The sequence below is a fragment of the Symphalangus syndactylus genome, chromosome 10, assembly GCF_028878055.3.
Source record: "Symphalangus syndactylus isolate Jambi chromosome 10, NHGRI_mSymSyn1-v2.1_pri, whole genome shotgun sequence".
Lineage (NCBI taxonomy): Eukaryota > Metazoa > Chordata > Mammalia > Primates > Hylobatidae > Symphalangus > Symphalangus syndactylus.
Window position 1 is genome coordinate 74,435,342 of NC_072432.2, and position 25,800 is coordinate 74,461,141.

Below are 25,800 nucleotides of genomic sequence, written 5' to 3' on the forward strand. Positions count from 1 at the left end.
CCTATCCAATGAAGTATGTTTTTCTAAATAAGTAAATTCCTCTTAATCAGTATATCTGAAAATATTTAGTAAGTAAAAATAGATTAGTTGCACTTTTTGTCTAACTTAAATCTATCTATGAAGAACTCAAAATCCCAATATTCTAGTATTATAAACGAGGAAAATATAAATAACTCCCACGGTTTTGCTAGCAGGACTGCCTAAATATCCAGTGCCCCATTTTAGTACTATTCATCTGCATTCTTATTGAAGAATACTGGCTCATAAAACAAAATTTAATCAATGTTCAGTTTTTATTAGATACATTAATAACTTAATGTTCATATGCTTATTTATTTTATGAGGATAAGTTAGCTGAGCTTTTATTAAACCTATCTTTGTCAGTTGGAGAAAATCCCAAAGTGAAACATTCAAAGTATTTTCTAAAAACCAGTATTATTCCTTTCAAGTTTCCAGCAGTATATAAAATTCTTTATATACTGTCGTTTATATACAACATTATGCAATGGTTGAGGTCCTTGTTATGTCAGAACAAGTGAGTGTGCATATGTGAAGAAATGTGGCTTTAAATGAGGCTAAACTAAGAGTTTATTTTTTCTCATCTCATGTAGATATTAATGTTCACTGTAATTTGTTGCTTTTTGAATATTTTTGCTTCAATGTATAGGAAAAGCATCTCTTAATCAATCTGGAAAATAGAGAAACAATACAGGAGTATCCATTTCTGAGCTAGACACTGCATATGCTCACTCTTTTAAATAAATAAAGTGCAAAACCACTTCTTCCCCTATTGTGTTCCACTCTACGTTATTTAAATTAAGGTGAAAAAAATTATTTAGCGTATATTTCCATAGGTTAAAGCAATGCAAAGATCTGATAGTATGGAGGCTATTGTTTTGCAAGGATTTACACTCTGTTTTGGCTATTCTATTCACTTATTTTTCCTCATTGGTCGCAAGAGTGCTATTTATAAAGTACTGCTTGTGTACATTACTTGGTACTCTGAAATTCTTGACATTCATATCCCAAATTCATTATCAAGTCCCAAATTTATACTCAAGAACTAAGTTATTCATTGGCTGTCCATCTCTACATAAATATTTTTTATTTCATATATTATGAAATTCTTAAATATCCAAATTTGTTATTATAACTGCAACCAAATTTTTAAGATCAGCATTAATAGTATCAGAAATGTATTATCCAAATCCTTAGAAAAAGCATGGGAGAAAATGGGTTGATTTCTAAATAAACCGTAAGGTCACTGCTATATTTATATATCTAGCATCTCTCTCTAGAACTTTTAAATAAATATTAATTAATGAATATGAGTTATGCCTATGAATAATTTCTCCTGCCCATCTCTATTGCTAAAGAGCAAAAGCACATTGTTTTCTAAAAGGACATAAGTATAAATGATTAGAGGATGTGATTCCTCTAAATGCAGACACTACAGATGTTTTTAGTATAATAATTTCAAAGTTCATTAAAATTGTGATATGAAAGAAAATTAAAAAAATACTTTCTTTTCCATTCAGAAAAAAAGACATCATTTCCAGAAAGTGGGAGGAACAATTTACATACAGAATGACATATTTATTGACTGTTTTTCTGATTGGTTAAAATTATGCATCTGGAGCAGGTGCAGAACATGATATTGAATGAACAGCCTTCCTGAAATGCTTTTTCAGTGAGACTGAACGCTGCCTGAGTACCAGTCTCTGCTAGCTGCGCTTTTACTTGCTGTTTCTTGTTGAGGCTTGTTTTAATGATGCTTCGGGGGGTTCCAGAACTGAATTCTATATGTTAATGTGATATGCAGCTGTATATGTTATGGAGCTCCAGAGATGCCCATAGTCAAAAATAACTCTTTCAGTTGCCCTCCTGACTCTCACCCTAGGTAATGCAATGTTAACTGCTCCTCACCAAGGTATTCCCAAGTCATTTTCTTATGAGATCCAAAGTTTTATTTTCATTTTCATACCAGGAAATTTCATGCAATTTAAATATCCATGAGATTTATTTAATGATAAAGCCTATTTGAAGATACAATTTTGAAAGCATATTATTTGTTTTTTTGACGGTGGGAGAGTTGAAGGTGGATGAATAGATGTTTGTTTTCTAATGTAAATTGTAAGAGCATGTATAGCTTTCAGGTCTCTGTAGAATTCGTCTAATAAAGTTGTTTTTGTCAGTATTATTTAAATAACATAAATCTCTGGATAATTTTACACAATTGTATTTAGAATATTATTAAAAAGAAACATTAACAACTGTTCTCTCTAGAGGCACATATATTAAAGGCTAAAAGAATAATTTCATATCTAGCAAAATTATGAGCAACGTATTAAAATAACTTAAAGCTTAGCTTGAATAGACAAAATATAATTTCACTATGGTTTAATGTATTTGTTTCTTCCCTCCTTTTCATTTTGGTGAGGTGATTTAAGATGCCTTAAAGACCCTGGAATGACAAATGTATCTAAGTGTTATGAATAAAATTTGAAGCCGTGAGATCCCTGTTGTGTATTTTTCCTCACCCAAGAACATATGTGTTAGGAATATTACTTCAAGTTTACTGAAAATTTACTAGTGTTACGTTACTAATACATTGCCAGTTTCTTAATATGATGAAGATAACTGTAGTTTGTTGTTGTTGTTGTTGTTGTTGTTGTTGAGATGGAGTCTAGCTCTGTGGCCCAGGCTGGAGTGCAGTGGCAAGATTGTGGCTCACTGCAACCTCCGGCTCCTGGGTTCAAGTGATTCTTCTGCCTCAGCCTCCCAAGCAGCTGGGATTACAGGTGCCTGCCACCACACCTAGCTAATTTTTGTATTTTTAGTAGATACTGGGTTTCACTGTGTTGGCCAGGCTGGTCTCAAACTCCTGACCTCGTGGATCCATCCACCTCAGCCTCCCAAAGTGCTGGGATTACAAGCGTGAGCCACCACGCCCGGCCAGATAACTGTATTTTTTTCCAAAAATGACAAAAGATGGATTGGGTTGGCCATTTTTGTAATATATATGTAGTTACACATTGTAAAATGACAGCAAAATATATTCCCTTAATATCAAAGTATACATATATTTAAATATATCCTAGAATATGTAATCAAAGAATAATCTCTGTTAGTACATGTGTAATAGACACTTCATTTACGTCACACAGTAGTTCTCAACCAATTTTGTAATGAAAATATTTTATCAGTCTGTCATTTGGCTGTCTTTTCTTAATGCATAAATCAATGGAAATTTTGTTTTTAGTAAACTGAATTTTGTGCTGGGAGCTTATGAATAGTAAAATCACTTCTTTAGAGTTTCACTAAAAATAATTTAAATATTTTCATTTTAGCCAGTTGTTTAATGTTGTACGCTTAATCATCAGTTCACTATTCATTCAGCACATTCCCTCTCCAAACACCTGTCATTGTGTAGACATAATCAAAACATCATTCTCTCATTCATTTATTCATTCATCAATGTGACGAATATTTTTAGTGCCAACTCTGAGTCAGGTGCCAGGTCACTGCAAGAATTTATAGATGAATAAAATTTGTTGCCATTCAAGAAGCTAAAAAGCAGTGAGGAAGCCAACAAACGTACTCCAATGACTATGCTGCAGCGTAGACTGGAAATCACATGAGGGGATGCAGAAAGCTACTGTGCTCCAAAGGGAACATACTACATTAAGTTTAAGTATTGGGGAAAACGTGAAGAAGGAAAAAATGGAACTGAACTTTGACAGTTGGAAATTGTTAGGAAGAAAATCCTCAGTGAAGGAACCAATATGTGCAAACGTATGGAAGCGTGGAGAAATATCCTGGAGATTTCAGGAGAAAATTTAGTACATGTGAAGATATACAGTTGGAGTTGATGCAGGAAATGTGTGTTAGGGCTACATTTAGGAATCTTTATCTTATTATTTCATTAAATATTTTGCAGTAGATAGCTAATGCAATAGAAAAGCATCTTATATACTGTAATTTGGCTATAGTCATGTCTAGTGTAGTTTACGAAAGGAGTTACAGAGTGGAGGAGCATCATTTTGAAGGCACTTACAGTAATGTGGAGGAAAAATGTTAAGGACTTAATTGAGGAAATGTTAGAGTTAATGAAAAGAAAGAGATGGGTCGTAGTTCCTGGGATTTGGCACTAATTTGTTGTGAAGGACACGAGTAAGTCTTTGTGTTTAAGGGACGAAGGCCATACTGGAGTTATTAACAGGAAAAGAAGGCAGACTATGGTTGAAAGAAGTAAAGAAAAATACACTGATTTCATTTTCAGGTCCATTGAATTTGAATGTTGGTGGAATACCCCTATAAAATAAATCTACCAGGAATAAGGACATAACTCTCAAAAGAAATTAAACCAGTGAGATAGAGGTATTAATTAAACCGATAGAAATAGATGGATTGAGAGGAGAAAACCAGAGAGGTTCACGTGGAGGACCTATGAAAATGTCCACGCATCAATGTAGAGAAGAGCAAAAAGCATCAGAAAAGTAGTTAGGGATTTCAATCCATCAAGAACAATGAAAAACTAAGATTGTATTTAGAGGTTAAGATGTCATTTGTGTAATCTTAGGAGGACAGGTTTTTTTTCCTCGTAATAAGAGAAATTTGCAAAGGACTTGCAAATTTGTGGATAATCGAGAAAACGAAGAGAGACAAAGGCTTGAAAAGTGAAGCTGAGAGGCTTTGCGAGTTGTGGTGAATCTCATAGTTTTCTGGGTGGGTGTGAGTGGGAAACAGCCAGGGGAGCAACTGAGGATTCCAAAACAGTAGAGAGAAAAACAAAACTCAAAAATCTATTGTGCAGGATGATGAAGGCAAGAAACTATCAGATGAGAGTCACATTTTTGGGCAGTTCATTCGGAAAGAGGCAGTGGCCTTTGAACTGCCAAAAAATAAAAATAAAATAAAGTAAAAGAAGAAAAGAGAACAACGATGTCTGGTATACAGTATTTGGTGAAGGGAAGTTTAAAAACAGGTTTGGATGGCTTCAGGCTTCTCAGTGAAATCTAGGCAAGATTATTTGCTGAGTGAGGAACACTGGCTAGGGACATGGGTCTCATCCAAACTACTAGTATTGGCATCATTCCAAACTACTAGTATGAAAATCAGTTTAGGGTTGCAATAATTTCAATTGTGCTTCATGCTTCTGGGCTTGATGTGACTGATTCACCACTTTCAGATGTGGCTAATTCTAGCTTACTTTGTTCCAGGCGGTGTGGCTACAGCAAAGCAAAACAAGATCCAGAAGAGGAAAAGATGCATTTTCATAATGGGCACAGTAAGCAAATTGTAAAAAATAAAAACAGAATAAAATAGGGGACACTTTATTGTTATTGAAGTTTCTTTTCAGGCTAGAAGATTTATAATAACTGACCAAAATATTGTTTTTTAAAAAAATAAGTGTTCTATTTGTTACATTCCTGTAAAGAATATGGGCTTGGGTATTTCTGGAAGGCTTTAGGCAATAGCTGAATGCTTTGTTCAATTATTTAAATAATACTTTCGTTCTAATCAAAATAAAAACTTTTTGCTTAATATAAAGAGCTATTATATTTCAAATAAAATTTCCTGGCATATTCTAATTCCTAGCAACACAATGAGTAGAAATCTATCATTAAGTAGCATCACAGGTTAAATAAAATTTCTCAGGGTTTTTTTCTTCCAGCTTTTAGTGGGAATTTACTGCAACAGGTCCTGCGGCAGCAATCTTGGTTCAAACGACTTAAAAAGACCATGCTTTAAAAAATAAGGCAGAAAATCACGTTTTAATAAAGAGTTTTAACAACTAGCCTAAATGAGTTGAATTTTGATATTTTATTATTTTTCCTTAAATGGTGCAATGTGAATTGATTTGCCAAGTGAGTGACAAATATATTTGTTTTTTTTCATTCTCCCATCTTAAATGTCTAAATCATTAAAGCCATAACTCATGCTGCAAAGCATTGAGTTCATTTCCTAATCCTATCTTGTTTAATATTATTTATTCCCGAAAAACTTGATGAGGCGATGTTAGTAGCCGTTAAAGGTGATAAAACTGAAACTCATACAGCATAAGTCTTGTCTAATGTCATGCAGTGACAGAAGTACAGTGAGAAGCAGAATACTTTCTTTTGACTTATATATCAGCCTTTTTGCACCATACCACCAGAAAAGTTACTTTAAATCATTTTGTATAAAACTAAAATTGATAACGTGATTATATCGAATATCATCCAAATGAAATATAGAATAATAAACCAGCAAATTAAGCACTAGTATTGCATTGTCCAGTTCAGTGAATAACATTGTCTTAGGCCGGGCGCGGTGGCTCACGCTTGTAATCCCAGCACTTTGGGAGGCCGAGGCGGGCGGATCACGAGGTCAGGAGATCGAGACCACAGTGAAACCCCGTCTCTACTAAAAATACAAAAAATTAGCCGGGCGTGGTGGCGGGCGCCTGTAGTCCCAGCTACTCGGAGAGGCTGAGGCAGGAGAATGGCGTGAACCCGGGAGGCGGAGCTTGCAGTGAGCCGAGATTGCGCCACTGCACTCCAGCCTGGGCGACAGAGCAAGACTCCGTCTCAAAAAAAAAAAAAAAAAAAAAAAAAAAAAAAAAAAAAACATTGTCTTAATTTGCCTCAGAGACTTTCTAAGTATTATCATTGAGAGGTGCATTTTCTCAGATATGTCATCACATATGCATTTCTTGTGCCTGCAAACAGATTTCTAAAATTATAAAACTGATATAGTTGTACAAACAACTGTAACTCAGGAGAGGGCTGGTCCTTGCAGTTTGAACACTTCTGGGAATTAGAGATTTAAGCCATACTTGCATGTTAATAAAGTTCATAATTTTGCTCATCCATCACAACTACTTCTATTTTAATGTCAATTTATATTTACAGTTAAACTGCCAGGAGTAAGAACTTATATTGATCCACATACCTATGAGGATCCCAATCAGGCTGTCCACGAATTTGCCAAGGAGATAGAAGCATCATGTATCACCATTGAGAGAGTTATTGGAGCAGGTACGACACTATGTTTGACTTTCACTTTTTGTTTGCATTCTAGAATGTAATATATCAATGTCCTGATGTAACAGAGAATGTTTTTAATCTTCTGTAATTGGCTTGCATTCAAAGTGATATGTAACTGATCACAGTTTAATACAACCTTCTGTGTAACTCAAGCTTAAACCAGCAAATATCTGGTTTATAAAATTAAAAAACAGCAAAAAATATATTTTAAATAGATGTTTCACTATATATATATATATAGTGAATTTGTAATACCCAAAAGTATTTATGTAGTTCAGTTCATATCTGCCTTAAAATTGTTTCCTTTTTTTCTAGCTATAACCTGGTTAACTTTTCTCTTATTACTACTACAGTAGACAGAAAAAGAAGAAAAAGTGATTTTTAGTTAGTTGCTTTTAATTTCATTCTTTTTTTAAAGGTTTTTGTAGGTGAGATGGAGGAAGCTAATAGCCCCTAAAGTGTTTTATGATCATCTGTTATGGTTTGTTCCAATGTACTATTTATTTTCATTCCTATCAATAATTTAGTGTAGACTACCCTTTTCTGACTGTTTTTTGTTTGTTCGTTTGTTTTTTCGTCGAAGTCTTAGTAGTCTAAGAGGGCATTCAAGTATTAATAGACTAAGAATTTCAAATGAGTTTTTGCAATTTTTTCATCTTTATCACAAGGTGAATTTGGTGAAGTTTGTAGTGGACGTTTGAAACTACCAGGAAAAAGAGAATTACCTGTGGCTATCAAAACCCTTAAAGTAGGCTATACTGAAAAGCAACGCAGAGATTTCCTAGGTGAAGCAAGTATCATGGGACAGTTTGATCATCCTAACATCATCCATTTAGAAGGTGTGGTGACCAAAAGTAAGTATGATGGCAAATTATACATGTGTGTGCATATCCTCAATATCTGTCTAGATTATTATTAATTTAGGGTAAAGAGAAACCAAGATTGTAATATATTAATTTCTCTAATATTAATGTTTATCCTGTATTTTAGTAGATTTTTGTTAAAGCTAATCTTCAATGAACTTGAATTTTCATCTATCTTTTAAAATATATATTTTAACCCATTTGCTGTGAATTCAATGTCAGACAAAACTGTATCCAGATAAAAGAAGCAGTAAATATATCAATTTTTTTTAACTATTGGCTCTTTTACTTTTTATCCTAATGAAATATTAACTTCAAAGTTTTGATTGAGGCATTGAAGTTTAACATTCAACAGGATTGCTATAACCATAGCAATGTCACCTTTTAAGCAGTTCTTTACAGCCAGGTTCATTTTGTTTATTCATTTTTTAAAGATATGTTAATAGTTCTAGGGAAAGCAACAACCACAGAAGACAGGAAAATTTCCTTTTAACGAATTTTTGTTGTTGTGAAAGCAAATCTAGTTTTCTTTCCCAAAAATATCTAGAATTTTACATCTTTTTAAATTTGTGTTAATGTTTTGTAAATGTGTTAGTATGTTGAGCCTTACAAGGATTTTAAATCATTTTCAGTCAACGAATAATGTATTTTTGTGGCACATAACTGAGGCCTTCATTTTCTTTGTATTCATTATTTGTTTACCGTTCCTATGTGTTCTGATTCCTTCCTTTATTCCTTACACCATACACATAAATTACCAAAATCCATATCTTAAAGAGATATGCATCTCCAGGAAGCATGCTTAGAGAGGAAAGTAGGAAAAGAATAAAATAAACTACATATGTGGATTTCTTCAAATCTTAGATGTGTTTCTTCCTCCAGTTGAGTGTATACCCACACATTATTCTTTACTTGATGGCAACCCAGACAGGGCATTTCTGGAGCAAGAAGGCAATCCTGAGGTCTTATTAGAAAAGTGTAAATTGCTAAAGAAAGGCAGGAGGCAGGCTCAAGAGAGAGGCAGGCAGAGGAAACAGCATATTTTTTAATGGAATAAAACAAAAATATTTTATAATGAGGATATTCTTTAATGGATGTGTGGAAATATGTGAAATAACAATATAATATAAAAATATGGTCACAGATGCAATAAAATAAAATCAGAATTTGAATGTGGCTATATTCTATCTGAGGGGAAGGACCTTGAAAGAACATCTGTGATAGCAAACGGCGATAGATACCGTGGAGGCAAGAATCATAGCAACAGAGATCCAGTAAAATTATTTGCTATGCAGACATGGTATTAGCTAATATAAAACATAGTTCTTAATGATGGTATCAGTATAATAGTAAGCAAATATTGGATACTTTCTGTCTCCATCGCCTTATTCACATGGTTACCAAATTTAACTTTCTGAAAATAAACTCTCACTATGACATCCCGTGACCCCAGGGTAAATGCAAACTCCATAGGCAGCCAATCTACCCTTCATAATGAGTTAAGATGTAATATTTAGAACAATGCCAGATTACCGTTATTATCATGGAAGACCACGTTACATAATGGTCAAGAACATGGACTATGCATCTAGTGATGTAATTTGAATTTTAATTTGAATATAAACAATTAGGTGGTTTTGCACATCATAAACATTTAGAACCTTAGTTTCCACATTAATGCTATGGGGTGAGAATACCTTATAGCATTATTGTGAAGATGACACTAATTAATATAGATGAAGTTTAGAATGGGCAAGGCACAAAGTAAGTACTTATTTAGTACATAGTTACTACTTCTCCACTCACCTTTCTTCCCTATGCTCTGAGACCCTCCATATCCATCTTGTGCTTAGTCCCTTTTAAAGTACCTCAGATTTTGCCTTCATTGCCTCTTTCTCTGAAATGTACACCCTCATGTTCATTACTTTTTCAGGTTCATTGAAACCTTATTCAAAGTCTACCAACTCTGTGAAACAATCCCTTCCACTTTGCCCTGAAGTAATTTCTTCTTTTGAACACTGTGCCTACATGATAATTTTTGCAAGTCTATAACGTTTCTTCATTTGGTTCAAAAGTCTTATTTAAATCTTACTTAATTTTGTCTCTTTTGCTTATATTTTTCAGCTCTTTAGCTAAAAAATGTATGTTCCTTGAAGACAAAGATCGTATCCTAAATATTTATGTAAACATACTGTGTTTTACAGACCTTTATTACAAAACTTGTTTATTTGAACAGGTCCTGACTGAGATAACTTAAGACAACTTCTTGTAATAATACAAACAAATTTATCATATACCGTATATGCATTTTTTAGAAGCTAGTGTCAATATTAACAAGTGATCATATCTAGATTCTGTGAATTCTATCTAAAAAAATGTTACTGTGGTTAGAAAGGCAGTTTTAAATTTCTAATCTCTTAATCAAATATTCTGCTGGATGATGCTGCTCACCATGAGGCTACACATATATGTAAAGCAAACTGTAAATACTAACAATATTTATTTGCTTTTACCTTTTATTATATATGAATTGAAATGATATTTCCCCTTTATAAATTTAGCTCTTGATGTTCAAGTTAGGAAGTCTCCAACTTGTTTTTAATTTACCATGTTGCAACTCACTTTATTTGTGTCCTTAATTTCATGCTCTCTGATCTGATGCTAATTTATTCAGCAATTATTCTCAACCTGCAGCACACAGATAATGAGACATAAGTGCAACTAAACCTTGTGGTTTTTCTTATTGAAGCTGAGGTAGGGAGTCTGAAGTAGCCCTCCTATGGGTGGTGTCATCATGAGCCTTCATCTTTCCACTATCACATGCCAGAAGCTTGAGCCCCCATTCAAATTCCTTCTGTGATTTATTGTGAAACAGGAACTATCATAAATAGATACATATATTCTAAAGAGCTTTCATGACAAATGACATAAAAAAAAGCCCACAGGTCTTGGCTTAATTGACTCATTTGAAATGCAAGGCACTTTAGTGTAATAGACATAGTGCCAGCTTTTACTATTTAATGAGATTTGGGAAAAAGATAAAAAGGAAAAAAAACTATAATTTTTTCACTGCAGCATCCTTAGTTCCTGAAGATTTCATCTATCATCAGTGGAAAATTATTATCCAAACTGACTAAAGGAAGATCTATTGAGTCTTAGGATTAGTCATAATTTTATTTCTTAATTTAGAATCATGTATGAATAAGCCTAGTTCTGTAAAATTAACAAATTTAAACAAAACATTACAGAAACATTAGAGGAATCTCTGTCTTTCTCTTTATTTCTGTATCTGCAGAGATAGAACATCCAATTACATTGATTACCTAAACTGCTAGACAGTTTTGCCTTACTGTGTAAATTTATAATTATCTTTCAAATACATTTCCTTAGTCTGTCTAGTGAGATCATTTTCTTTATACAGAGTCTTATTATATATTAACTAACATTATTCCAACAGTCTTCCACTACTCTTCCCATGTTGTCACTTTCCACTTCGGTCTACTCCATACACATTGCCCTCAAATCACTGCTTTCCTGTCATGCTTCATCAGCAGTCGAGCAAACAAATCAACCAAAATGCATAGACTTTCATACTTAACCTGATACACATTTCCACATTTCACTATTTTCTTTCTGGAAAACTCTACCTTATTCTTGCCCTGCCCCCTTGAGATACTTCACTCAGGCCTGAAATATCCTCTCTTCTCTCTACTCGACCTCCAGGTTTAATTCAAATGTGACCTCTGTGAGATCAGTGTCATTTATCTTCATTTCTCCTTCAATCTTGAGTGCCTGCCTGGCATAAAGTAGGCCTTCAATTATGTTGAATAGCTGAGTAAAGGAAAACTTCCCAGTTCTACATTGGAGTACAAGTTTCAAAATATGAACTTCAAAGGGCAAAGGTTTTTGTTCTGCTCACTTGTGTGTTCCTAGATCCAAGCCCAACAGGTGTAACACTTTATATATGTGTTGAATGAATGAATTCTCAGGCAGAAGTAATTATCTAAACACCAGGGGCATTTCTGTATACTCTGTCATGCTATATGTTATTTCATAATTAAATCTGCACATGTTTTATCATACTTCTTATGCAATGAGCTCGTTGAAACTAGCATAGGTTTATCACCCCCTTTGTGTCTAGCAAAGGGCCAGACACATCAGGTAATAAAAAAAAGAAAGAAATTAAAATAGTGAATGAATAAATTGTGGCTATGTAAAGATCTTAAGCTAGTTAGAATGATATAGTTTATGTTTTAAATTTAAAAACTTAATTATATAAAACCATGGCCTTTTAAGAAAAATACTAAAATTAATAGGAAAGAAATAGTCTGAAAATCAGATCTTGCATACACCACTATTAATTATTAACATTGCATTAAGAATTTACTAAGCTTAGTTTTCTTTATATGTTATCTCTTTTAATCTGCACAATAAGCTATGCTATAGATATTAGTATTTGTTTTCCTTTTACAGAGAGGAAAAATTAACATTAAAAAAGTTAAATACCTTATCCAATATCATAAAACTAGCATGGGAATAATGTCAGATTTTAAAACATCTCTATCTGACTCCAAAATCCAAACTCTTAAACAGTGAATATAACCAACCTCATATTTCATCATTCTGTACATGCTTGACAAGAATCATTCATTTATTCAAAAAATACTAGTTGATCACCTAATATATGCCTATTCTTACTCATCAGTGGGGCTATAGCAGAGATTAAACTGACTGAGTTTCTGCCTTTATAGGGTTTACCTTTGGGTGATGGAGACAGAAATTAAATGAACAAATAAGATAATAATGTTAAATGGAGAAAATCAAGCTGGGAAAGGAGATTAGGGGTTGCTTCTGTTGAGAGTGGGTGTTTTCTATTTTACTTAGATAAGGCTTGAACAAATTAAAGTTTTGGGCCTTACAGACGTTTGGAGGCAGACTGTTACAGGAAGAGGGACTAGCAATGCTCTAAGGGAACTTGCCTGGAAGGTTCAAGAAACAGCAAGAAGGCCATTGTCGCTGCAGTGGAATGATTGAGAGGAGTCTTTGGTAAGAATTTAGATTAATGATATAATAGGAGAATAGACAATGTAAAAACTCTTTGGTGACTGCAAAGACCATCTCTTAATCTGAACTTTGAAGATGTAGCGCTAACATGGGATAGAATTTGATTTATACATTAACAGGACCAGAAAAGCTGCTGGATTAAGAAGAGGTGGTAGGACCCAGTGTTGAAGCAGGGAGGCACTGGAAGCTAATTGATACTGTTCACAGATCATTATGGATTAGGTCAGTATAATGACCTAGCATGGTGGAGGGTAGTGGTTGGATTTTGTAGATATTTTGAAGGCAATCACAGTAAACCTTCTTGTGAATTGGATGTGAAGTATGAGAAAAAGTGAGGAGTCAATGATAACTATAAATTATTTGTCCTGAGTACCTCAAAAAAAGGAGTTGCAATTTATGGGGAAGAGTTTGTGAGGAACAAGACTAAGCTTGGTAATCAGTAGTTCAGTTGTGGACATGTTAAATTTGAGATACCTATTAGCATACAATTACAGATGTTGTGCATAAAGTTGGATTTAGCTTTAGTCCCAAGAAGTAAAAAGAAAAATGTTTGAAGTATGAGTAAACTTTAATTTTATGTCTTACACTTCACAAGAAGAAATAAAATTATATGAACCAGTTATAAACAATGATATACATGAACAACTTTAAAAGTGGAGTGGAAACAGAACCAAGCTCATTAATTTGGTTCTTGTTTTTCTGTTAAGGCAGATACAGGTGTTTAATAAATACACATATACTAAAAATGAGAGATTTACAAGTGCTGTCTCTGAAAGACTAAATCTCAATCATCTGAAAAAATATAGGTTTATAGAAAGAGATTTGCTGACTTGCAGATTGACTGTTAGTAAATGAAACTGTGTTTTAAAGTTATTTTCATTATTAATACAACCAAGTTGTCAGATCTGATCATTTTTAGATTCTCCATCTCTTCTGAAAAGTCTATAATTTCTGACTTCATAATTACTGTATTAACCACTTTCAGTAATGTAAGAACAATTCTAGTTTGTTTTTAATTTGAGAAACGAACATCTATTGAAAAGGTTTATATCAATGTAAACAATCTGAAATAAAGAGGATATTTCAGAAAGCTGGGAATTTCTACCCATAGAGACATTTTGCATTTCCATGCCCCTGTCTCAGGTGAGGTATACAAGCTTTTGATTTTATCTTATTTGCCCAATCTGAAATTATATAATTTTACAAAAGACTTGTCCCAACATGTTAACCAGCAAATAAGAACCATAATACAATTAAAATATCTGAGTACATTTCTAAGTTCTGTCTTACAGTTTGTTTCTATTTTTGTTGTTTCATTTTTTCCCCTTTTAATAAGCATTACCTATTCCTACTACAAGTACAAGATCCTATTTTCTGGTTGACCGTTATCCATTAATAATTGATTCACCATATTTGTGTTATCCTAAGTTTCTTTTGGGGTAAGAATAAAAGACATTTGAAACAGCTGCAAACATAAGGATACTAAACAGAAAACAATGCAAGTAAGATGGCATCATGAAATCATACTATAGATCTATAAGCAGAGGCTTACTTTTAGTCATTTACATGTCTTAAAATATATTTCTAAGAGAAATCCAGTGACAATAATTTTCCAGTGAATTACGAGGCTTCTAAATGAAATGTTCACTGATAGCCCTAAGTGGTATCATGTGTTTATTGATGAGCTAATGGTTTCGGAAAGGCAGATGATATGAATGCAAATAAAATAATAAGCCTATATTTAGCAGCAACTCTTGTGATGTGGCCTAGTTTAGTGTTTCACAAAATTTAATGTGCCTCTGGGGATATTGCTAAATTGCAGAATCTGTTTCAATAGATCTGATTGGGGAATGGTATTTTACGTTTCTAATAACTCCCCAGGCCGTGTCTATGCTGCTTGTCAGATATCATACTCTGAGAAACAAGGACTAGATCAACATTCCCCAAATTTGTTTCACCTAACTTTGAAATGTCTTATGGCAAAGGATTGTATTACCAGGAAGGGCATATTCTCTTCTCTTTTGGAGATTTGTGATGGACATTAGCACCAAAAAGTCACATAATAAGTAAAAAAAAAACTCATTTTTTGTAATTGTAGGAAAAACATACACACACACCTTGAGCTATACACCTTTATTTTTTTTTTCAAGTGCACAATACAGTAATACCCCTACACACACTGTTGTACAGCAGATCTTTAGTATTTTTTCATCTCGCATACTGTAACTTTGTACACATTGAACAGCAACCCTCCACTTCCCTGTTCCCACAGCTCCTGGAAACTACCTTTCTACTTTCTGCTTCTGTGGGTTTCACTACTTTAAGTACCTCTTATGAATGTAATCCAAGATTGTTCACAATACACTGCTTGGATCATATGTGGGTAATGAGCACATATAAAAATAGAGTATTTATTGAGAAAAGGTGAATTCCTGAACTAGATCTGCCATCAATGGTTGAAGAATTAATTACGACATATTTGTGATTCCCAAGTTTGTATTAACACACAAAAAATGAATATTTGTGAGTTTTTAAAATGAAATCAAAGTAAATATTTTCAATTTGTAGGCATCCCAGTATGGGAGAAAGGAAAACAGCCTTAATATTCAGGTAGATATAAATTTGATTCTCAACTTTACTCCTTATATAACTTGCTCTAGACAACCCAAGTAATATATTGAACCTTTCTGAGCCTTACTTGCCTTCTCTGAAAAAGTCTATTATAATATCACAGTTATAGAATTTTAATATAAATTCATAACTGCCTTATAAAGAGTAGATGCCCAATAAATTTGAGCTCTTTTATGGTTATCAATAATAAAGGTAAATTTCTCAAATAATGTATTTCTGTTACTTCATGTACTGTCCCTGGGCTGGGCCTTCAGTAAATAATATAAAGTAATATAAAAACTCTCCCCTGTGATTAAAATCATGTTTTGACATGCTTTATGAGTTCTTTTTATATGGATTTTTGATAACATGCTTTCAAAATTATTGGCAGATCTACTCTTTGTCTGTATGTCAAGCTGGATAATGGAAAATGATTTATACAGTTTTATTGAATTTACAAGGGTTAGAGTAAGCCATGTTAATTATTGCTATGTCATTTTTGCAGGCTAGCAGGAACTGAGACAAAACATAAGCCAAACTAAATGTAATTAGCATTAAAATGACTCAAGCATGAAAAATAATCGAATGGGTCCTGAAGTGTCTTATTCTTGTCAACAAAAGAAGATCATACTTGTTTGCAAACATTCATTTTAATTGCTTTTCCCCCATCATGTGAAATATGAGAGGTGTTTTAGGTCCTTATCATCTTTCTCAAATAATGTTTTTGTTTTTCACATCACAACCTACACTGTCATAAATAATTAATCTGGCTTTTAAAATTAGGTGACACTAGCTGAAAAATCTTACAGGATGAATACCAGGTGCCCATCTCCCTTTTTTTTCCCCAAATGTATACTATTCAGTGTTAATAAGTAGTCTGATCAGTGCATTCTCTTTAGGGTATAAATTCTGTCTTCTAAGCTCAATGAATTTGGGTTGAATTTAAGATACAGATTTTCAAAGAAAGAGATGATTTTATATGAGAATTCCATCCAAATCCTACTCACTAGCCCTTGGGTGAGCAGTGGTCATATTTACCACTGACCCATAACTCTAAAAAGAGAGCCTAAAATATAAAAAGATAGGCAGAAAGAAGAAATTCTACGAAAGAAAGAAGAAAGACACTGGAAGTGCTATAAGTAGAAATGCAGGAAAAGCCCTGAAAACATACAGGACATGGGGTAAAGTAGATAATGATAACATAGATTAGTGCAGCACAGCATCTGTTCATGTGATATGAGCTGAGAGGTGCCAAGCAGGAACAGCTGAGACTATATGCTCTAGATGTCTGCTGGAATTCAGTTCTTTCAATTTATTATAATGTGACAACCCTCTCAATAGAGTTCTGTGAATGAGGGGAGAGATCAGGCAGAATCCAAGTAAAAGAGCCACACAGGGAGGATTTCTGGAATCAGTGATTCCAGAAAATCTAGGCCTCCTTTTAGTTAGATTAGGGCTGATCTTCGTCAGGTACATACCCTTTTGGCTCTATTCCTTGTAAATTGATTGAAATCTTTCTATATTGTGGGTAAAATCCAGTGCCAGAGTTGCCCATGTGTCCCCTTTATATGAGTAACAGTTTCTTCGCTGAGTACTTTCAAATTCCTGAAACTGGGCAAATGATGGGATAATGCCTAATATCATAGGGTGATCCAGGATACCTCAGCATTATCGCTGATATGAATTCTGACATATACATACCCGTGCCCAAACAGTGGGACTATCACTCCTGGGAGAGGTATATTAGTTTTGTATTCTTGAAAGAAAAGGACTTCAGATGAATATAAAAGGCTGAAATGGGCTCTGAGATGTGAGAATGGGACGAAAAGAGCCCAAAGCAGAATTGTGTCTATTTTAGAGTTTGCCTGAGGTCCTTTAAAAAGAGTCTGACAATATAGTTAAAATAAAGTTTAAGTTGCAAGCATTTTTTATTCATGAATGTAGATTAAAATTATACTAATGATAAAAATTTCATTATCAATTTTTTCCTGATCTGTTCTTGAGCCATTTACAAATACAACCTAAATAATTATTTTTCCACTAAGAAATTTCACTTCTATCTAGTTGTAAGGTCAGTATTTGTCACCCCATCTCCTGTAACTTTATGATTTAAGAAGAGAAAAAATTCAGAGCTCTGACCGTATTTGAACTTGATGGGCCCTTTCTTGACAATATGCATAGACATGTGCCACCTCTCTTCCTGGAACTCTGGCCACCTTTTATTACACCCGTGACCCCTTCACTCTTCAAGGTGCAGATTAAATTACATCCAAAATGCACATTCTCTGCATATGTGATCTCTCACCTAACATAGGCATCTACAAACCTGTGTCAAATAAAGTATTTTAGACAAACATTTTTACAACTTTTACAAACTTTAGAGGATGAGGAAATGTGGCTGCCTTTGCAATACACTTATCACATTCCATTTAAAGAAATATTGTCTCGAGTATTTTATAAGAAGATAATTAAGTGAGAATTAGACTCACTTGTCCTATATTATTATTATAAACAGTGAGTTTTAAGTGATCTGGGAATAAAAAATTCTTTTTTCTTCCCAGTTATTTCTTTTTCATATGTAATAATCATATGTTCTGTATCTATAGTTGTACTTCTGGATAATATGATATGTGTAAATATGCAACCTGTCATTCTATGACCTGAGTCAATCAATTATCCAGTGAAATACAGACCTCTTCTGAAGAATGCCATTAAATTAATTATAATGCATTTCACAATTGTATAGTATTTGTTTCTCTTCATAAATTAAAAAGTTAATTAATAGACATATATGGTAATTTTATTGTCATAGGTCTCCTTTTTCTTAACTCAAAATACTTTAAATTAAAACAAGTTCTATGTCGTGTGTTTCTATTAAAGAGCAAAGGGGTGTGTCTTAAAATATAGTGAAAATGTGGAATGATAAAACTAGCAACTGTTTTCTAGATATTTTCTCATATAGCAATAATTTTTTATCTTGCAATTTTCTTCTTGTATTACAGACATACTAGGTATGAAATGTCACAATTTTATATGGAATGAGATGATCTATTCTCTTGGTCAGCTTACATCTAGCAAGGAAGCTAACACATAAAGTTGATCAAATGTATTTTTAAAATGTGAAAGCCTTGCATAGCAAATTCTGAGTAATAGGAAATATTTTAAGTGCCTTGGATAACCATGTGACTTAGTGGGTACTCACAACAACCCTATGAGGTAGGCGCCATTGCTATCCTCATTTTACATATGAGAAAACTGAGGCACAGAGATAAGAATTGACTTGCCCAGGATCCATAATAATGAGTGATTGCTCTGGGATGAAAATCCAAGAAGTATGGCTCTAGAGTCTGTCCAGCTAACCTCTAGGCTACATGTCAATGTCAGATATGAAAGGAGGAGAACCCTTTTCATCATAATTAATGATTGCTAAGGAAATCTTTCACATAACAATTAGAACAGGGCTTTAAAAAATGAAAAGAAAAGTGGGGTTAATCGAGATTTTAAGTGTGTAGCAGAGAGAGGAAGGGCAGGTAGCCATAAGGAAAGGAGGCCCAAAAACATAGAGGTGCAGGTAGCCATAAGGAAAGGAGTTACAAAAACATAGAGGTAAAGGTAGGAAAATGCAATATACATTCAAAGGATCACAAACAGGGCAGTTAGATAGGATGGAGTTTTTATTTAGAATTGTGAGAACTAGAAAGATGAATATGTTCCAAGTGTTTCGCTGAATAGTATTGGATACCTTATATCATTACTTCTATTAAAATAAAATTTATCCTAAAGCTCATAGAATTATTCTTAAACACATTTCCTACATAAATTAGTGATGATATTGGCAAGGGTGTGTGTGTGTGTGTGTGTGTGTGTGTGTGTGTATCTTAAATATCAATCTGTTATTAAGCTTGTGATACATTTTTCTCACTGACTCACTCATAACACTAAGATATCATCATATCAGGAATTAGCTTCTTTCTTAAAGAGGACATTTTTAAATATTTAAGTATTTAAATAGTTTTTAAATATTTTTTAAAATGTTTTTAAAATATTAAATATGTTTAAAATATTTTTAAATATTTAAATATTTTTATTTATTTAATAAATTTATTTTATTTAATAAATTTTATTTTTTATATTTTTATTTAAATATCTTTTATATATATATATATATATATATATATATATATACACACACACAATTTGGACACTAATAAAAACTTCTGGGTAAGCTTTTGCCGGATAAGAATGCAAAATCGAAGAGCAGCAGGTTATATCATTCTGTTTTCTTTTCAGGTAAACCAGTGATGATAGTGACAGAGTATATGGAGAATGGCTCTTTAGATACATTTTTAAAGGTAGGATTTGGGAATAATTTAGTTATTCAAGGTGTTATTTATATATTGGCTGTGATGTTGAAGTTGAATTTGGGCCACTTTAAAGCTTAAGTTTTTAATAGAATAGAAATGTATGGAGCCACAATAATTACACTCCAAAATGAACATAGGTTTGTTTCAGAAAACTCACACATATCCAAATTATATGCCCCTAAAGTTTTATTTAAGTGTGTCTTAATTTGAAAAAAAAAATGCCGAGAAGTAAAAGGGAATAAGAGAAGAAAAGAAAAATTTTTAAAAAGAAACGTAAAAAGGGAGAAAAGGAAAAAATAAGGTCTTACAAGTGTTCGATTTTCTCACAGTTTATCAGGCAGAGCGAGAAAACGTGTAAATAGCCCAGGCAAGTCATTAATAAAGGTGTCAAGTTACAGCCTATAAGTGCTCCTCATCTACCTGAAGACCCATCACTACTTGCACCAGCAGAGTTCATGTGGTAATTGACACTAGCTAATATTATCAGATCACCAGCGTTTCAGGGAAAGATTTTCTTCATGTGCAAATCTCTAAATTTTAAATATTGGCAACGCACTTTATTAGTAAATAGCTTGTGTTAGATAATGTAACATATTTGCAGGCCTGATTAAACATATAGGCTGGCAGTTTGTAATTTTAATATAGTGCTCATTACCATTGGTAGGAAAACGTGATACCACAGTAGCATTGATAACAATTGTAAGAGGGACCTATGCAATGAATTTGATAATGGTCCACTGAAAAGTCAAATTTTTCTTCCTACTGCCAGACTGCCAAATTATTTTATCAAATTTTCTAACCATACCTTTAAGTACTCCAGTGTCTTAGAGTCACATCATTCCTTTATTTTAAAATAGCCATCCATTGAGCCTTATGAGTTTATGTAACTGAAATAATTTCAGTGCCCTTGACAAAGACAACAAACTTCCAAAAATTGCTAACATTGACCTGATCACTGCTCAGTCACCCGTCTCCCATCTGCTGTTACAGAAACTCCCTTATCTCCTCTGTCCATTTCTTCTTTACCTTAATGTCTGTCCAGCTAGCTTCTTTTAAATCACCTCTAAATAGTACGCTGTTGACCCAAGGCAGATACTAGGTTGGGGTGTGAACAAACCCTTCTGATGACTGAGAATAAAGGAGTTATGATGCAGAAAAAGGCAACTACATAAGATTTTTGGCCAGGGTTTTCAAAACCTTTATCTGCTTTGACCAAGCAGAAGAAAAATAAACATCACCAAGTTAACCATATACTTCCTACCATTTTCCAATCTCCTTCAGATAGAAATTGCATATGAATTTTAGTGACTGATAGTATCAATTTGGGGGATTGAATACAGACCTCTCATATTTTCCCCCAATGATTGGTGTTGCTAGACCAATATTTCTACATTGTCTTTACAGAAAAACGATGGGCAGTTCACTGTGATTCAACTTGTTGGCATGCTGAGAGGTATCTCTGCAGGAATGAAGTACCTTTCTGACATGGGCTATGTGCATAGAGACCTTGCTGCTAGAAACATCTTAATCAACAGTAACCTTGTGTGCAAAGTGTCTGACTTTGGACTTTCCCGGGTACTGGAAGATGATCCCGAGGCAGCCTACACCACAAGGGTAAGATCTAACAGAGTGCATTTCTGAAACAGTAGACCAGAGTCATTTATTTTTAAAGATTCTAAAAGAAATAGCTAAAAGAGCATTCCTACAACCAAATCAAAAAGAAAGAGAGAGGGAGAGAGAAAATCAAAAGTCAAAAAATTCTTCCTTTTATGTATCAGCAAATTTAAATATTTACTTTAGAATATCTGAGTTTCATAATTCATTTTTTTCTGAAGATACTAAAAATAAAAAATCTTACTTCAGAATAGATACAGCATGTAAGAATAATCATCTTAAATTTAAAAGTAAGGAGTTAAATACAGAATCTCCTACATTAAAGGTTTTATATATATATATATATAATGTGTATGTGTCTGTGTATACACACATATATATGCATATGTAAACATATGATATTATTGGGTAGTTTAAGCTCTCTGCATTATACTGTCCTTACTTGTAAAATAAATACAGAAATATCTAGCTCCCATCTTTTAAGGATTTACATTGTGGGGAAAAAAGAGCTATTCCTTCAAAAAGTTTTGATTTCCTGGAGGTATTGTAATAGCTATTTAAAAACTGTTACATCTACACTATGGAAAATTGATCACTAACTCATATTGTCATATTTCACAGAAGTCAAAACTCTTTTCTATCAAAGTAATTGCTTGCTGTATTGATATGGTATATAATTGACATTTTTTTCTGTGAAAAACTGTGCATATTGCTACAACAGAATGTTATGGGTGATCTGTAATGTCATACTTTTTGAGTTTGAATTCCTTATGATAAACAATATTTGCTTAATTCTAAATATGCTCATTGTCATCAAGTTGGATATCCTCAATGTCTAAAACCCTTGTGAAGATAGAGATCTCTTATTCTTTCCTTTTCCCTATACAATTTGATGTCTCTCATTCTCAAAGTAATATACAAGTTTGCTTATCTAATTCAACTTTTAAAAATTACATCCACCGGTAGTCTAACAATAAGTTCTTTTCAGATTATAAGGGTTTTTTTTAAAACATTTTTGCTCTGTGATTCATGGGGCTTTCTACTTTGTTGAAGGGCAAAAGTAACTTATCAAAGCAAACAAAGGCTTCCAGTGGTCAGCTTAATCAATAAAGTATTTAGGGGAATATCTTTCCTCTTCCAGACCTATCATTGTCATTATTTGCATTACATGAAAGCTCAATTAAGAATTCTCTTGGGAATAGAGTTACCCTTAATAAATTTGGCCTGATCAAGATTGAGGTTATACAAATATCCATTGCCAGTGTGATTGGTGGGTGTCTTAGTTAAGTGTGAAAAGTAGATTTTTCAAGATCTGTGTTAGTGTGTTATGCTACAGAGTAAAGTGAGAGACAGAGAACCTGAAACCTTCAAGGCTTATTCCTTTGAAATGGGGTATAGTGGCAGCCTGTGGAAAATCTATACACTGAGAGATGAGAAGATAAGGAACTTCAGATTTATTGATGACACAAAGGATGATCAGAGGACCAGGAGAAAAATTATGGGCTAAGGTTTAATATAATCAACAAATGACATTTCTAAAAGGAATATTAATAAGACATTATAGAATATGCATAGCTAGGACTCATAATACTATCTTGCCTATCAATATTCAATGAATGAGAATAAGTTTCAGGTAAGTCTTCTTCAAATGATGTTACCATATAGCTAAAGAGTAAATAATTCAAACCTAACTTCAATTCCCAAACTAATTTTTAGTATGACCCCAAACTGTTATTTCCTTATATATATTGAAACTTTGGTTCATAAACAGCAATTTAAGTCCTATTTTTTCCCTGGCAATGTAAATTAAATCTTTCCCTTCCTGCAAAATGGGAAAGCATATGTTAGTCTTTTTACAAGAAAATATTGAAAACCTTCACCTCTTTCTCTTTCAATATATATTTGATGCTACATGAAATATTTGGTTATCTAGGTTTGCCTGCTATTAAAAGTTAAGAGAATAATAATTTCATCCTGAAAGAGGCATGATATAAAAGTGCTTATTGTATGAACTAAGAGAAAGTCTACCAAATCAATTTTTATGCCATAAAAACTTGATAATGTGGTAAGATTTTCCCCAATCCAATTTCAATAATTTTTAATTTGGTTTAGTCAAACAAGACATCCTCCTGTTAAACAGTTGAACCAAACAAAAACAAAAATAAGACATCAGAGGAAAAGAGAAAAGCAAGTCTAAAAGAAATAACACAACATCAAGGGAAAGTGTTACTTTGTTTTAATATATCCAATATTAGGCTGGGCCCAGTAGCTCACGCCTGTAATCCCAGCACTTTGGGAGGCTGAGGTGGGTGAATCCTTGAGGTTGGGTGTTGGAGAGCAGCCTAGCCAACATGGCAAAAACCTGTCTCTACTAAAAATACAAAAATTAGCCAGGCATGATAGCGCGCGCCTGTAGTCCCAGCTACTCGGGAGGCTGAAGTATGAGAATCACTTGAACCTGGGAGGTGGGGGTTACAGTGAGTGGAGATCTCACCACTGCACTCCAGCCCAGGAGACAGAGCGAGACCCTGTCTCAAAAAAAAAAAAAAAAAAAAAAATATATATATATATATATATATAATAGATATGCACACACACACATATATATATACATATATATGTGTATCTCCAATGTTTATGCTTGTCTTATTAACTGCTAAACAGCTCAGGGTCACATTCATCAACCTATAATTTCCACTTACAATTTCTGTATTAAAGAAATGAAGCACCCAGGGAATTTGAGTCCTTTACTCTGTTAGAAAGTCATGAGAGTATACCTTACTGGTTTGCTTGACTGCCTGCTTTCCCTTACTTAGAGCTGCCATACTGAGGACTGTAATTGAGATGTGGTTTCTGTACGTATTTCAGTAGTCACACAGAATTTAAACTAGAAACCTTCTAGACAGCCAATTAGTAGTTAGTCTACAACTGCTTATGGGCTGAGAGATGTGAAAAGAGACTGTGTGCTGTCAAACAGATTCGCTTAAAAATGCTACATCTCTGTCTAGATCTTTTCAGTGAGGCAACACTATCCCTAGACACATTATGTATGTGTATGTATGTATGTAGGAAGTTTTTTAAATCTTTTTCAATTTTAGGGAGGAAAAATTCCAATCAGATGGACTGCCCCAGAAGCAATAGCTTTCCGAAAGTTTACTTCTGCCAGTGATGTCTGGAGTTATGGAATAGTAATGTGGGAAGTTGTGTCTTATGGAGAGAGACCCTACTGGGAGATGACCAATCAAGATGTGAGTATGGAACTACTCTTTCTCAACTTGACAATGAAATGCTTTGTTCTCTGAGTCAAGACACTTACAATGTTTTTCATTTCTGAAAGTGACAGTTGCTTAAGAAAATGAAATACTTTGCTTACCCTCTGATCTGTTTTGTGTTGTTGAAATATCCTTTATGCAGGAGCTCAAAATGAGTTATTACAAAGGAAAGTAAGTTACAGTTATATAAAACTCAGTCCCTTGCCAGACAGTTTTAGCTGTACTGTAGTGATGTTTCACTCAATTCATGTCAGTATCATTTTCAAAGATAAAGAAAGAGCCATTAAAGAATGAATACTGACAGGCAAGTTTTTATGATTTGCATTTGATAAAGGCAGCTAATACTCCAAACCAAAAGGATGATGATATTGATTTAATAGTGGATGCTCTGAGAGGATAAAAAGGAATAGTCTATGTTTCTTTAAATTAAAAAAAATAAGAAGAGTTGTATTGTTTATTTAACTTGAGAGAAAAACCAGATTTTCCCCACAATGGAAAAATAATTCATACTTACAATAATAGAATCCTAAAATTAAAGGAACTGTGAAAGAATCTTCTGTTCAAATTCACAACGTTTATTATGTGATGCCTGACACATGGTTCTTTAATCTTTCCCTTTGTAATTTTCCATCATTACTATTCAATACAGCCCTTTCTATTTTGGATCATATGGAAATTTCTTATTTTTCTTTTGAGGAACAACAATTATAAAAGCAGCTAACATTTATTGAGCCCTTAACATGCGACATACACTGTTTTAAGTGCTTTACCAACTATTTTATTACTTCATTGTAAAGCTAGTCTATTGAACAGTTTTAATTTAATAATGTGCTTATTTGAAACAATTTTTTCACTCCCATTATTTCTGTCATCCATGCTCCATAAAACCTCCCTCTCTCATGCCTTCAGGGTTGGTTAGACAGATACTATATAGCTCTCCAGCTGAATTTTGTTGAAACAACAATGCTGGTAATTAACACTC

General features: G+C 33.4%; 1 protein-coding gene across 8 annotated transcripts in view; it reads left to right on the forward strand.

Annotated features, from left to right (window-relative positions):
* The window catches only part of EPHA5 (EPH receptor A5), a 364,565-nt gene that overhangs the window by 311,305 nt on the left and 27,460 nt on the right, over window positions 1–25,800 (forward strand). For all 8 annotated transcript variants that reach the window (XM_055297460.2, XM_055297462.2, XM_055297461.2 and 5 more), the window contains 6 exons: window positions 5,223–5,290; window positions 6,897–7,022; window positions 7,700–7,885; window positions 19,859–19,920; window positions 21,337–21,546; window positions 24,645–24,794. In XM_055297460.2, the coding sequence (XP_055153435.1) occupies window positions 5,223–5,290; window positions 6,897–7,022; window positions 7,700–7,885; window positions 19,859–19,920; window positions 21,337–21,546; window positions 24,645–24,794 (802 nt within the window). The remainder of the gene's footprint in view (window positions 1–5,222; window positions 5,291–6,896; window positions 7,023–7,699; window positions 7,886–19,858; window positions 19,921–21,336; window positions 21,547–24,644; window positions 24,795–25,800) is intronic.